Source organism: Erpetoichthys calabaricus, chromosome 1 (assembly GCF_900747795.2).
Source record: "Erpetoichthys calabaricus chromosome 1, fErpCal1.3, whole genome shotgun sequence".
Lineage (NCBI taxonomy): Eukaryota > Metazoa > Chordata > Cladistia > Polypteriformes > Polypteridae > Erpetoichthys > Erpetoichthys calabaricus.
This window is the reverse complement of record NC_041394.2, coordinates 119,461,827-119,476,803: the sequence shown is the minus strand read 5'-3', so window position 1 is coordinate 119,476,803 and position 14,977 is coordinate 119,461,827. Positions and strand designations below refer to the sequence as shown.

Here is a 14,977-nt window from a genome sequence, read left to right as displayed (position 1 = left end):
GAGAAGACTTCATGCCACTAGAGGTCATGCAAATTATAGTTTAAGTATGGTTTTACCTATGCCTGAATCCCAGTAGAGTTACCAAGAATCCATGTCTTATCTCTAAGGGACAAAGTATTTATCAGAATTCTTCAATAATGAAACAGTCAACATGTAGAAACAGAAAACATAATTTTTTCCATGCGTAATTTTTATACATTGGTAGACATGAGAGTAGGGATGATGAATGGAACTTTGCTGGGAACATGGATCTTATGCTGGTGCAACCTCAAACACAATACTTCTGTCCCCCTATTAAATTATTCCCCATAAGAACAGACAAATAGTCACACATTGGACAATGCATATTCATCTGTCAAATGCCCTAAGATGACTGAATGTGGATACCCCCTGCTCTATGACACTGAAAGAAGTTGTTACTGTATATCCTAATGATAACTGATAATTGAAATTTACAGTATAGTGTCTGGAAGTTAAGGCTTAGATATGGTTAAGAATTTATTTACTTTAATAATGAACACATGCATAACTTTGATTGCAGATCAGAACTGAACACAGGTTAAAACAGTTATAGTGTATGTGGTTTGGTTTTGAAGTCTTAGAACAAAATGGAGTTAGAGTAAACCAGGAGCATCAAAACTGTAACTTAAAAATATAGTGGGAAAATCCTATATTCTAAAACAGGTAGTGTATATATAAATTGAAAAAATAAATAAAAATTTAAAATATATTTATATAAGGAATGTGGTTCACAGTCTGAAACTGTGATGTGCAAGATGAAAAAGCTTTTAATTATTGTAAGAAATAACAACCTGGAAATGAAAAAGTAACAAAAGAACAGACTGAATCATAGTGAAAAGATAAGCAGTGAGGGATGGAGAGCAGTAGAGCATATATATATATATATAAAAATGACATTGAGTTCCCACCTGATTCACGTGGCTAGTGCATGAATATGTAGGATCTAAATATGTACTGTATGTATCCCTAGGATTTTGGTATTTGCTACAACCTAGGAGGTAAACCTTGGAGGTAAACACTGCACAGACATAGGGATAATGTGCAGTCTCTGCATAGACAATGACCAGGCACAGGGTTCAAATACCTTGATGCAGCAGTGTTAACAACTGTGTCACCATGCTGACCTCATTCAGATCTGTTAAACACACAAACAGTTGATTTAGTCAATACTTAGCTTGCTCTTTGATGAGGTCTTATTCTCATTGTAGTTCATTACAAACCAATATTCTTTCCAATGGTAAAACATGAGCAAAGCAGAAATTTGTATAGAATATGTACACATGAAAAATGTGTATACAGTGTGTGTATTTGTGCTTGTCTTAATTTAATTCCTTTACATACTGTAAGACGTATGTAAGACGTACTTTACATACTGTACATGCTGTAACCATAAGATATACCATTGGTATGCTGCTGTTGAATGAATAGTCTTGATGTGATGAGCAAAGATGAAGAGTGAGTAAGCCACTGCAAAACTGTCACACTCTCTGACCCGATGCATTAAAGCAGACTGGTAAGGAATTTTTCATTCACACTTTAATTGTCAGTTTCCCTCAGACACTTCCACATCAGAGATTGCGTTAAATAAGTGAATGAGTAACACTAACAAGCATATTGTTATTTGTTTAACTACATTATACAGGAATGGCCTTTTTGAGATAAATAGGAATATGTTACATACAAAATAAAATATCTTCAAGTTAACCCTTAGAGAGAGAAAGGTAGAAATTTAAATGAATATTCAATAGCATTTTAAATGCATAACCAGTTTGTGAAAATAAAAATAATGTATCAACTATTGAGGTAATATTATTTGCATAAATATTATTTCATTCTGAAACTTTAACATAACTCTGTCTGAATTTGTAGAGTCCCTCGTCAATGTGCTGTCTTCTTTTGTTACATAGTAGAATATTTAACCAGAATTAGAATGTAATTCTTCTACTCACAAAATTTAAATAAAGTAAGTAACCTTTACTTTACTTACTTACAGTTTTCGTTCAATGTATGTAATGATTCAAAACATGCAACCTTATTTTAAGTTAAAAATAATCTTAACACATAAGGTAAAAAATTAATTCAAAGGCTCTCATAAAAGCGTTTCCATTTTTCATTATCTCTTTTATAAAAGTATCAGTTCTGTCAGGAAGTATAAATATTAAATTTTTTGTAGGATAAAGCTAACTGGTATGCTGTTGGCATTTATTTTCAAAGAAATAAATAAATAAAAATGAATTAATGCTCAATATTAGCTTAGGACCCTAACCAGGTTTGGTTTATGCTTACCTCCCAAATGCTATCTGAGAGGTTGTGACTTCCCAAGATCTTGCACTGTATTAAGAGAAATTCAGCTTTTCTACACTTGTAAATCAAAAGGATAATTTAAACCAATCCTCAATACATTTGTTTTCCCAGAAGCATTATGCTTTCATCTCATTTTCCTTGTATGTCAAATTTAGTTTCCAAGCTCTAAAATGCAATCTAATATACCGTCTCATTGTACTTCTTAAAATCTTTTAGTTTATTAATTTTGGCATCTTCCCTAACATTCTCCAGATGCTAGCTAATATTTGTGATGGTCCTTACATCTACAGCTAGATATACAGAGTACTAAAAGGTTACAGCATATTTCCCATCTCATCCCAGAACATGACAAATAAGTGGATAACCCACTGGAAATTTCTATAAATTCATGCATCGTTAAAAGTCCAGTGCTTATAGTATTTCAGCCCTCAACATGCAATAGTGTTATTTTAGAATAATTAGGTTATAAGAAAACAATCTAAGGTGGTGCCAGGCCGGATTGGCCTGTTCTCAGTAAAATAATTTCTTGTTTGACATTCTACTTGACTTATATTGTTCTCACTGAATCAGAAACTTATTCTCCACTACAGTAATGGCTGCAATGACATTGTGCTGAGATAAACAAACCAATAGAGGTTTTCTACTTCTAGGCCATCTGAGAGATGTTAAAATCCTGACCCGTCTTCTGTTAAGCTGTGGACGGTATACCTGCTGTGGAAGGCGTCCAGGGGACATCTTTGAATCAAGTTAATTAGTTCTCCTCCAAGATCCTCCAATATTTTTGAGCCTTTCACTTCATCAAATAGAATAAGGAGAGGAAACTTTGATTGTAATTCTGCATTCTTGCTCCAAACTTGTAAAGTGTTAGTAACATTAATATTGCTGAAAAAGTACCTTGGTAGATCTTACCTACGCATGTAAGCTTCACATGTGAACAAGAACTTCTTTGCTTTTCCCCTCTGAATCTAAAATGAGGATATTACATTTCTTCTAAGATATGACCATGACATCAGATTTGGGGGTGTTATTTTTCATTTTAGTTTCATCAGACGTAGGTAAGATCCACTCAATTGCGTACCATAGATTACACAATAAATTTGCAAACCTTTTCTAAAGACATGTTTTCACTTTGTCATTATGGGATATTGAGTATAGATTAATGGGCAAAAATGGCAAATTTATCCTTTGAAAATAAAATTTAAAACACAATAAAGTGTATAGAATGTAAAGGGGAGTGAGTACTAACTAAATCCACTGTATGTAAATTAAGTTGAGTACTAAAGTAGTTTAAAGGTCATTTACTTTTTTTTGGAATATGAAAGGTCATTTACTTTTTTTTGGAATATGTAAAGAAATTAACTAATTTAGTTTGACTTTGAGTGACTAATCACAAACATGGGTCTTTAAAATTAGTGACAGAATATGAATATATAGGAATCCATAGTGGCAGTTATGCTAATTAGAATTTCAACACAAAAAAATTACTTTAGCTCCTGTCAACACTTATATGGTTTCCTTAAAGTTGGACTGTTCAGAATAGACAGGGACATAGGGATGTCCCTTTGTAGCACCATTAGACAGTCTGTCATCACCTTAAGCTTTTTAAGCAGCCTTGACTATACAAAATCCCGAAGAACTCCAGCAGCATTGCCAGACAAGCAGCCAAAGCTGTTGGTGCTGCAGTAGATGACTGCGTGCAGGTGAATTAGTATCAGAGGGCAGTGCTGAGAAAGCCAAGCATTACATGCAGTACCATAAAGAACCACACAAAAGCACATCATTCATTCTTTTTCTTTTTAATAGGCCTGATCAACATTAAAAAAGAATTTGTAGTTTATAGGGAGCTTACATTTGCAGTGTCATGAAACATTAAAACTCGATCTTTGTTGTGGATAAATTTAAGGAATATACTGTACAAGTCAATAGCTAAACCAAGAGTAGGCTCTAGACTGTGTTGATCATAATAGTTTTTACCTTATCCCGATTTACAAGCCAATATTTACAAAGACTATTAAACTTTAGAGTGAAGGTTCTATTCAGCGTCTACAAGTGCATTTTTTTCTAAAAACTGAGATATGTATAAAGACAGAAATACTGATTTAGATGAACTTTGAAATGTTGTCTGTAGCTGTATTACGTTTTGTGAAGATATGCTTATTCCAACTAAAAGCACTAAGGTCTGTGCTAACAACAAGCCCTAGGTCAACAAACCCATTATGTCATTATTACATAAAAAGAAAATGGCTTTTAGATGAAGTGATACTAATGAGGCACATGCCGCAGAGAGGGATTTAAAGCTTGGAATTTCAAAAAGCTAAACTGGATTATAAGGATAAAATTGAGCCGAAATTATCCACACATTACAATTTGAGCTCTGCCTGGTCAGCGTCATCCAAAAGATAATAATTTAAGAGTTCCTGGTTTAAACACCAACTTTGATTTAACCAATTGGTTTAATTAATTCTATTTAGGAATGTAGCATTTGGCTTTCATTTAGCAAGTGCAATACTTTATACATGTTTTGTTCAAAGGAATGTAGAGAATATTTTTAGAAAATAAAATCAAGTAAAAGTCTTGGGCCAGCCCATCTTAGTACAAGATGAAATCTTATACAAAACAGATCAGCCCCTTTTAAACGTAATGTTTAGGTCATCATTAGAACAGAAAAAGGGCACAAAGGTTTGGAAAGAAACTACAATAATTTCTGTATCTAAAATACCCCCGTCCCCCCAATCCCAACCAAACCTTAAACTCAGGATAGGATGAGTGTTGACTCTGAGCTGGAATGGGTGAGTCAGAATGGGTGTGGATGTGAGTATGTTCTGCAATAGCAAGACACCATGCCTGGAGATGTTTCTTGACATCTGCCTGATGCTAACAGGACAGGCTCTTGATTACCATGACCTACTATTAAAATAATTGGAAAATAGGTATCTAGAAATACCGTGAATATTTTTAAATGTTCATTTATATTTCTACAGTATTTTTCTTTCTGCATGGATACAACTAAGTAGAAAAATGGCATGTGTTCTTGTGCCACTGCGCTTAAATAAAACAATATACTACGGAATGTGTTAATTCTAATGTTCTGCATTAGTACGCACATTAATTAATTAGCCAGAATATAGCAGGTAACCGTATCTCATTCTTGGGTTGGGTGGATCATTGGTGATATTTATGAAGGCTCCGGGCTCAGCATGTTTCAATTACCGAGGTCCACATTTTCTGTTCCATCCTGCTCTTTTTTCTTTTATCTTCAACTCCCAACTGCTATCAGGTCTTGTGGTATTTGTCTGTCTTTTCCTCTCTTCTCTCACTCTCTTTTAACTTTTATTCATTCTCTGACCACTCAGACAAAATCCATAGTTACACTTTTTTATGCAAGGCTGCCTTCAGGTTCATGCTCACTCAATCATCTATCACTATCACTGATGCCATGAGATGTATGTATTTACTGTATATTGTATGGATGTTTTCATGATTAAGTTTGATTTACTGTAACTTGTATTTGCATATTTAATTAATAAAATTTGATTACAAAAAAAAATTAGCCAATATAGTTTTTTTAGGAGTTAATTGTAATTTAGGGAGGATAGTTACATTAATCTTTTTTTTTTCTTTTTTTTCAGTTCTTCAGGTAAGTCATTTTTTGTGCATAAATTTTATTCTGGTAATGTTTTTTGTTTAATTAATATTCATAATGATTCCAAATTAACAAATGAAATATCTATTGTATTGGATTAATTATAGGAGTGAAATCTGACTCAAGCAAAACCTCTATTTGTGCATTTTTATAAATTGTTGACAAGGCTTCCTGCCAGTTTAGTGTACATGAATAATGTTTGCCTTATTTTTCTCCATTAGTCTGAAACATTGTTTCCAGAGGTGTACTCATAGCAGGATTTCTTTAGAATCAAAATTTTGCTTAATATTTCTGAATGCATGTTTCCTGTTTGTCATTAGTATAACAAGGCATTAATGATTTCTTCTGTAATTCCTAACACACATAAAATCCAGGTTATATAATGTTTTGTATTTTTGTGGCCTGCTTAATATTGCAGAATGGAGAGGCACAGAGAGCAAGAATGGACAGGGGGAATTCCTTGCCAAGTATGCTGGAACAAAAGGTTATTCCTCTTTTTTAATCATATTTTTCTTTTTTGAAGTTCATACATTTATAAACTAAATGTGCATAGTTAAAGAAATGTGCGTGTATATATGAATGTAGGAGCTGAGTAAGATCTGTTGTGTTAATGAATATAATTAATTAGCAGAGCATATTTTAGCTGATCACTTTAAGAAAGAAATTGTTTCACAAATTTCATAATATTGCACTGTGTACATCATGTCTGCAGGGATGATAATAAAATCAAATGTTCACAATAGTATATAAAGTGCTAATAGCATAGGCAGCTCAGATTTGTTCTGAAAAAATGTGTTGGATATTGGCATACTGCTCATAAACAATATCCTCTAGTGTTCTTTGGGTGGTAGAATTAAACAATTGCCCGTCTGACAGTGAAATAAAACTTGTGGCCACTAGAGGTGTCATGGAGCCCCAAACACTGGATACAACTTGAGCACACACAGTCCTGGGTTCAAATCAAGTGCTTTTATAAATATAATAATGTACCTTTAACAAACGTCTTTTTAGTCAGCATGGTACAGCGCAGCATAACAATACAAACCTTCCTTTTCTCTTCTCACTACACCTCTCTGGTGCATGTTGTCCAGCTCCTTTCACGACTCCTACTCACCTGGGCTCCTTTTATGTCAGACCTGGGAGCTATTCCAGTGTGACAGCATTACAACTAGGAGGAACTTCTGGGTCAGGCAGAACCTTCTTGCCTGGAAGAAGATTTCTCCTAGCAGCTCTCCCAGGCACACTCAAATAACCCCAGTAGGTCAGTCCATCAAAACTACAGCTCTAAAGCTGCACTGCGGGTGTACAAATGGTAGCTTCACCAGGGGAATGCTGCCACTCATAGTATTGCAGGATTACATGGCCCTGGGAGGCAGTCTCTTCTGTCCTTCCACTACAATGTCCTCCTGGCCAGGAAATGCACCAACAATCAAATTGATGGGGATGCTTGCCATCCATGTCCCTCCATTATAAAGGCTGGATAAGGAACCATTGATCCCATCTGGGACACCAGCTAACCAGTGTTGTTTATGACATTGTGTACAGTAATGTAGTGCCTTCAGTCAGATACAGCAATTTTGCTATTTTTGTTCATTTATATTCTGTAGAATTTTTGTGACATCATGCTGTCTATTTACTGTATGAACAGTATTCCCAATTCTCATGCTACTTTTGCCTCATTTAGATTTGTGTAGTGCATCACAATGCTTGAGCTTTGTAGGTTTTCTCTGTGCCTGTGCGAGTTGCCTTTGCTGTTGGTATTAAGTCAGCTGTTGATGATAAATTGGCCCAATATACAGTATATGAATATGTTCAGTGATGGGGGATTTATCCAAAACATATCCGTCCCTTCCAGGGATGACTCCTGCCTTGTATTTAATGCCTTTAAGATGGCTTCAAGCTAAAATAGAAATAAGAATGAGCCTAGAAAATGGATGGATGGATAGGAATGCCTGTAAGGGTCCAGTGAGAGCATATGCAGTAAACCTTAATCCTAATTTGATACTAGTTATTTTTCTATGTTTTCGTGAGTAAGGTTTAGTATACCAGGATCCATCCAACTCTGACTCCTGAAAGGGAAAAGGTGGTCTAGTAAGTTCAGTTTGCCACTGCAAAACTCCCCAGTAAAAGTAGAGCAAAAAAATTAATCAGATTCTAGTACAGGCACAAGCTACCTACACATAACCTGTTATTATTCTTCAGTGATTAATTTAACTGTGTTTCTCCACATTAACTTTAATGTTGAATAAGAAATGTTTGTGGTTGTTTTTTTGGTCTTTAGTTTTGATTGGATGTTATTCACTACTATGCTACCTGTGTATTAATATTAAGAATATGTACAATCTGATTTTTAAAATTGAATTGTATGTTTTTTAAGGTAAGCTAGGACACTGTGTTAGTATGTAGGAATTTTTCTTTCTAATTAGAAAACAAACATGTATTTTTTCTTTCTCACTTTCTTTTTTGGACATGTTGATTTGGTTTTAAATAACTAATGTTACAGTTTTGAAATTTGAAATACAGTGTATGCATTGGTTGCCATCATTTCATTGGGTATGGTTTTATGCATGACCTATACCACAGGCCTGTTTTTTTATCTATTTGTTACCACCCCAACAACAATAATATACTCCTCAATGTCACATTAACTGTGTATGCCTCGTGTGTTTCCTGATAAGGGGGTATTTTTAATATTTAAAAATTTTTAAATTTATCCCAAACTGCCTTTTAATATGAAACACATGAGTTGGTATAATAAAGCATATTGCGAGATACAAAAGACATACAGTAAGGAAAACAAAAATAAATGTTGCCAATGAGATAATGGAGAATATTTATATATAGGACTGACAAACATAGCAGGAGCCTGCAGAGAGTAGAACAAGGAATGTACAGAATAGATACAGACTCAGATGTAAAAAATTAAAAAGAGAAAGAGAGAAGGATTAGGATAAAGGTGGAGGTTCTAGATAGGAAAAAAACCCCAAGGGAAGATGTTAAATAAGGATTTAAAAGAAACTAAGGACTCTATCTTTATATAACTGTACAAGTATGAAAATAGACACAACACATATCCCTTGGTTCAATAATGTATGAAAAGCTCTTAGTCGGAATAAAATTATACTAGATAAGTGATCACTTCTTTTTTTTTACAAACTTTAGGTTTATCCTTATGAAATGTTAATTGTAAACAACAGAGGGCGCAGCAGACTTCCTCCAGGAGTGGACAGAACCAGACTTGAGGTAGGCCATTTAAATAGCTTGAAAGACTTTGAGATATGTATTTAAAGATGCCCTTAAAAATGAGAGTTTCATTTTAAGGATAAACAAGGAGCGGCAGATTTTATATATTTAAAAATGTTACAGTTAATAATACTGAAGTAAAGTAGAGTGCTTAGCTTTTAGATGAGCTTGATTGTCACAAGTGGAATTGAATGACACTTAGCAAAGAGTACTTGTGCAAAGAAATTCAGTATTAGCTAAAATGGAAAGTAGTTGTATTTATCTGTTTTTGGATTGTCTTATTAATAATAATTTACTGGACATGGACACAGATAGACGAACATACACAGGCCTAGTCCGCAATAGAAATAAAATCCTGCAGCACTTCTTTATATTCTCTGCTTTGTGCCCCAATAAATACAAGTCATCGCCAATATACTAACAACCCAATTGTGCTTCACTCACTCAGAATATGGAACCAATGTAGGAAGCATTTTAAGACAGAAAATCTTTTATCTGTGACACCGCTGCACGAGAACCACCTTTTTCCACCCTCTCAAACGTACGCAGTTTTTAATGTCTGGAAAACATTTGGTATTAAAGCACTTAGAGATCTGTACATAGACAACATCTTTGCATCCTACGAACAATTACACTCCAAATTTAACTTTCCAGCAACACATTTCTTTCACTACCTTCAAATTAGAAACTTTGTTAAACAGAACCTGCCCGATTTTCCTCACCTCCCACCTACCTCTATGCCGGAAAAAATATTGATCAGACTTGAGGACTCAGACAGCGTCTCTGCAATACATAAAACCATTTTATAGTCCCTCCCTTTCAAAGATCCAAGAGGACAGTGGGAAAGGGACTCTCACTCAACATCTCAGAAAAGGAGTGGAAGGTAGCAATGCACATAATTCACTCAAGTTCCATATACTCAAAGCATAGAATTATTCCAGTGAAAATTATATATTGAGCACATCTCACTCGTTTAAAATTGTCCAAAATGTTTCCAGGATAAGATCCAACCTGAAAACGTTGCAATTAAGTTCCACCCTCACTGGGTGACATGTTTTGGGCCTGCACGAAATAAACATCATTCTGAACCAAAATCTTTAAATGCCTTTCAGACAGCCTTTGTGTCACAGTCCCTCCTAACCCATTAACAGCTGTGTTTGGGGGTACTTCCAGATGGGCTTAAAGTGGAGAAAGACAAACAAACTGTAATTGCCTTTACTTCACTATTGGCGCGTAGACTTATCTAGCTCAATTGGAAGAATCCTAACTCTCCTATTCTAAGTCAGTGGGTAACTGATGTTATATACTTTTTGAAACTGGAAAAAGTCAAATTCACACTTAGAGGATCTGCACAAAACCTTTTCAAAACCTGGCAGGATTTAATCAATAACATTTTAGAATAAGCATTTAAATTGAAGAAGCAGGTTCTCTCCCCACGTTTACTCCATTTTACTGTATTAATTTATTAACTTATCTATTTACTTATTTTTACTAACTTAAAGTTGTACTCTGCTGGCCTAGCTCTCTTTCTCATAGGTGGGGGTTGATTTGTTTTGAACATATTTTTGTAAAACTTGATTTATTTGTATGGAATGTTATTTGATTTTAATAAAATTAATACAATCAAAAAATAATAATAATAATTTACTGTCCTCTCTCTTAGTTCTTACAATTATGATGCTATTATCTCTATTCATGCTCCTTTTTTATGGGATTAAACTCGTTAAACTCTTCTAATACAATAATTTAAAATGAGCTAACAAAAATGTTATCAGATTCATTTTTATGTAAATTGCCATAAAGATCCATGTATTTCCAGAGATATCCACAGGCATACTTTGAGAGGACAGATCATGTAATATGTTTTACCAAAAAAACTTGCAAATCAGAAGGGCATCAAAACTGTGGTGGGCAGGCACCCTGCCTGGGGTTTGTTTTCTGCCTTGCGCCCTGTGTTGGCTGGGATTGGCTCCAGCAGACCCCCATGACCCTGTAGTTAGGATATAGCGGGTTGGATAATGGATGGATCAAAACTAATTACTTGTATTTCTAAAACATATCAGTAATTTACAAAATCTTCCATTGCTGTACTCAACAGAAAAAGGTTGTCAATACAAAGCAAATTATATTTTTGAGCAGAGCAGAACCAGAGCAAATCATTATTAAATAATATTCTCATTATGAACATGGGGAAAAGACTAAAGATTTTAGCTCATTGAATACATTAAGAAGGAGGTTCAGAACACAACTGTAGAGATTGACAGTGCAACTTGTAAGTAAAGTTACTTACCATAATGAAATAAGTAAAATAATGTACGTACTGTACATCAAAATGTAATGAAAGAGAGCCTCATGCCAGGGATTGAATCAATAACATTTTAAGAAGGGTTTCTCTGGTTACTGCTTCTGGCTCCCATGTCCAGAAAGCTGGGTGCAATTCCTAGTCTGCTCATTCTGTCTGTGGTTCATGTTACCCTCATTTCTATGTATTTTTTCCAATGGTTCAACACTTTCCTCCTGTATCCTAAAGGCAGTTTAATTCACTTAAACCAGTATTTTATAAATGAATGCGTATGGGTATGTGATTTCACTGACTGGACTGTTGTTCTTTTGTGGATTCCAAACACATTAACATTGAAGTTAGGATTATAGTGATTGACAATAAAGGGACTCTCTCAAGGCATTCCCAAACTTCAGAATGAGGCAAGGAGACCAGAGTAAAAAAATAAAGCTGGTGTTTATTATGCCACAAATAGATACAAGGCCGAGAAAAAATAAGATTGAACACAATGTACAAAATTAACAAAAAGAATGCAAAACAATAGTGTGGTGGCTCATTTATATTGGCTCACTCTGACAAGAAAAAAAAACCCAGTTCTTTCTTTTACTTACTCTTCATCTCTCAATTCTGGCCTCTGTCTTTCACCATTTGACTAATTCTCCCAGATCTTGATTCCACACCCAAAAGGGATATGGTACTTAGTTAACTGTAATATCCATCCTTGGGCTACGTACTTCCAAGGTAATTAGCAGTTGTACTTTTGGGTCAGCAATGTCCTCATGTGGTCCTGAGGTCATCACCACAGAACTCCCTTTCTAGCTTCAGGTTTCCCTGCATACCTGAACCACAGTACTTATTTAAATTCCCAGTCACTCTTAGTTTTCCTAAGTCTGGCAACTTGAGGAATTTACCCAGGCCTCTAGCTGTCTGCCATAAACTCTATTTTGTCAGCTGACTAGCACATTACATGCTTCTGAACAAGTCACATCTCTTCCTAGCTTGTGCTAAAGCCTTTATCTGCTGCCTTTCCAGAGTGACCAACACAGATACAGAATTAACTGTTGTGCCCTGTTGATTGTTTACACATATTGCCACTTGGAGAAGCTCTTCTGTTCTTGCTTTCCATGATGGGTTTAGCAATTTACTTGTGCCCCCTTCGTCTTTGGCACTCCCTTGAAAGCTTGAAAGACAAGAAAAAAGAGATTATATTGTAAGTGACATGTAAAGGGTGGATGGTTTTTGCTCTTTTTTGCTTGGTGCACCCTAGTTTCACATCACCTCTGGGGTTAGGCTTCAGTTCCCTGTGTTCTTGGTGTTAGTGACCTCTGAAAGCGGATATTTAGAGGAATGAATGGTTAAATTGACAATAATACCCTATAATTTTAGATTCATGAACTGCAGGTGTATATATAGCTCTAAACTACTAGTTAAATGTGAATCACATTTTAAAAGGACTCCATAAATATTGATCAAGGGTTGAATTTTAACTTATCTGTTGACAGTAAGAAACACCTTAACAAAACCTTTATACATTGAATTTATTAATTTAATTCTCATACTATCCAGTGTGTTTGCCTCCAGTTGGTTAACATGAAACATTTTTTGTATCTGTGGACATTAATACATTACAGTCTGTTTATTATTATTATTTTCTTTTTTGTTTTTCTTTCAGCGCCATCTGTCTCCCGAGGAATTTCAACAGTTGTTTGGAATGAAAATTAATGAGTTTGACAGGCTATCACTATGGAAAAGAAATGAACTAAAGAAAAAAGTTTCTCTCTTTTAACTTGAGAAAAAATATATATTATAACCATCACCTTCACTCAGAACACGAAAACATGCAAAACAAAACCTTAATAGGACAGAAAATCTTTTGCTGATTTAAAGTCTTATGACATAATTAATCATTTATTCTTATTAATATTTATTTAGTAAAAGCAATTATGCTTTTAAAATAACATCAAAGACCTTATAGGATAAAGTTGCAAGGTGTGGAATGCTCCCGAGTGATTTTTTTAAATCTCTGTCACCTCTACACATCCAATATCTGAATGTCTGCTATTCAAAACTACACACATACAATAGAAGAATGTAATTTTTATTTCACATTTAACAGATTCTTCTCAAACATTTCATCTTGAAAGAAAAATAAGTTATTTGCATATAACAAACAAACAGAAAGAAAAACAAAACTGTTCTAATGTATCGGACACACTTTCTTCCTTTTCACAATCCCATGCTTCTTAAATTAACAGGGTGTTGTACCTTTTTTAATTGATTCTACATTTGTACAGGATATCTTTGATATCATGTACAAGAGAAATTAATTTCTTTGAACTATTATCCATATTATTAGTTTGGAATTGGAATAAAAAAACATAGAGATTAGAACCTATATTACCTTCCATTTAAATTATTTTTTCTTAATCTTTATTTAAATAATATGAATTTTGTTTTTGTTTTCTTCTGTAGTGCATAGTGCTATATATTGATGAAATATTTGATTGTGTTGTAATTTTAAGAGAAACTGCTGTTTTGTTTTAATTTCATCATAAAAGATACTTCTCTATGCATCAGGGGCCAATTTCATTGCCGCTCACCATGGCCATTACACCAATGCTGACTTATGTTATGACAATAGAAAACATGTTTGTCTACTGTGTGCAAAATATTATTTCATGTTTACAGCTAAATATTCTATGCTTCAAATGTTAAGTGACCAAATGATGTTAAATCATGGCTTTTGTCCAGTAGCTTTTTGTTAACAGTTTCTGGTTGCCGGTCTGACTTATTAAGGAAGAAAGTGATCAATCACACTGGCCAGTCAACTTCACATTAGGCCAAAAAGTTTCCCAAGGTTTTGTGGAAGAATCATCATGGCAAGTTAGAAGTTAAAACCTGCCTTGCAGCTTCTTGCCAAAATCCAGGACAGGTGGATTGTATGCACTGATGTACAATCATAGATGTTACAGTGTATCCAACTGTAATTTCTTAAAGAAAGTGGCATCAAGAAGCAGAAATTTGACTTGATTCTCCACAAAGCCACGAATCTTCATGAAGCTGCAGTCTATATTCAGTGTACCTCCGTGTTGTCTCTCAGAAAATAAAACAACAGAAGCTGAATTTTGCAAGCAGCTTTTTCACTTTCAGAAGGATTTTGCAGAGGACACTCATTTTTCCCCATTTTATTTATTTTTACATAACAGCAAAAGTTATTTTGTCTTTTTCCACATTCACTGCTTCAACAAGCTTTAGTCTCTCTTTTAATCTTGACCAGACAATTCTGTCTTCACAGCCTGTTTTTAAATATACAACAAAGCTGCTGTGTGCAAGAATGCTAAGAGTTTTATAGAAGACTCTGACTTGATAAGAAGTAAAGACTAGAGCAGTTTTTTGGGAAGAAAGCCTTTTTAGCTTTAGAATGTGCTACTCCAAACAGATGTTGTTAGAGTACTGCTCTTTTTTTGTAAGGTGTCAAAAGCTGG

At 34.5% G+C, this 14,977-nt stretch overlaps 1 protein-coding gene across 1 annotated transcript in view; it reads left to right on the top strand.

Moving 5' to 3' along the window:
* The window catches only part of dmtn (dematin actin binding protein), a 115,438-nt gene extending 100,823 nt beyond the window's left edge, over window positions 1–14,615 (top strand). The window contains exons 15-17 of the mRNA XM_051933388.1: window positions 6,387–6,452; window positions 9,131–9,211; window positions 13,165–14,615. Coding sequence (XP_051789348.1) covers window positions 6,387–6,452; window positions 9,131–9,211; window positions 13,165–13,278 — 261 coding nt within the window. The 3' untranslated portion in view covers window positions 13,279–14,615. The remainder of the gene's footprint in view (window positions 1–6,386; window positions 6,453–9,130; window positions 9,212–13,164) is intronic.
* Window positions 14,616–14,977: the final 362 nt, after the last annotated feature.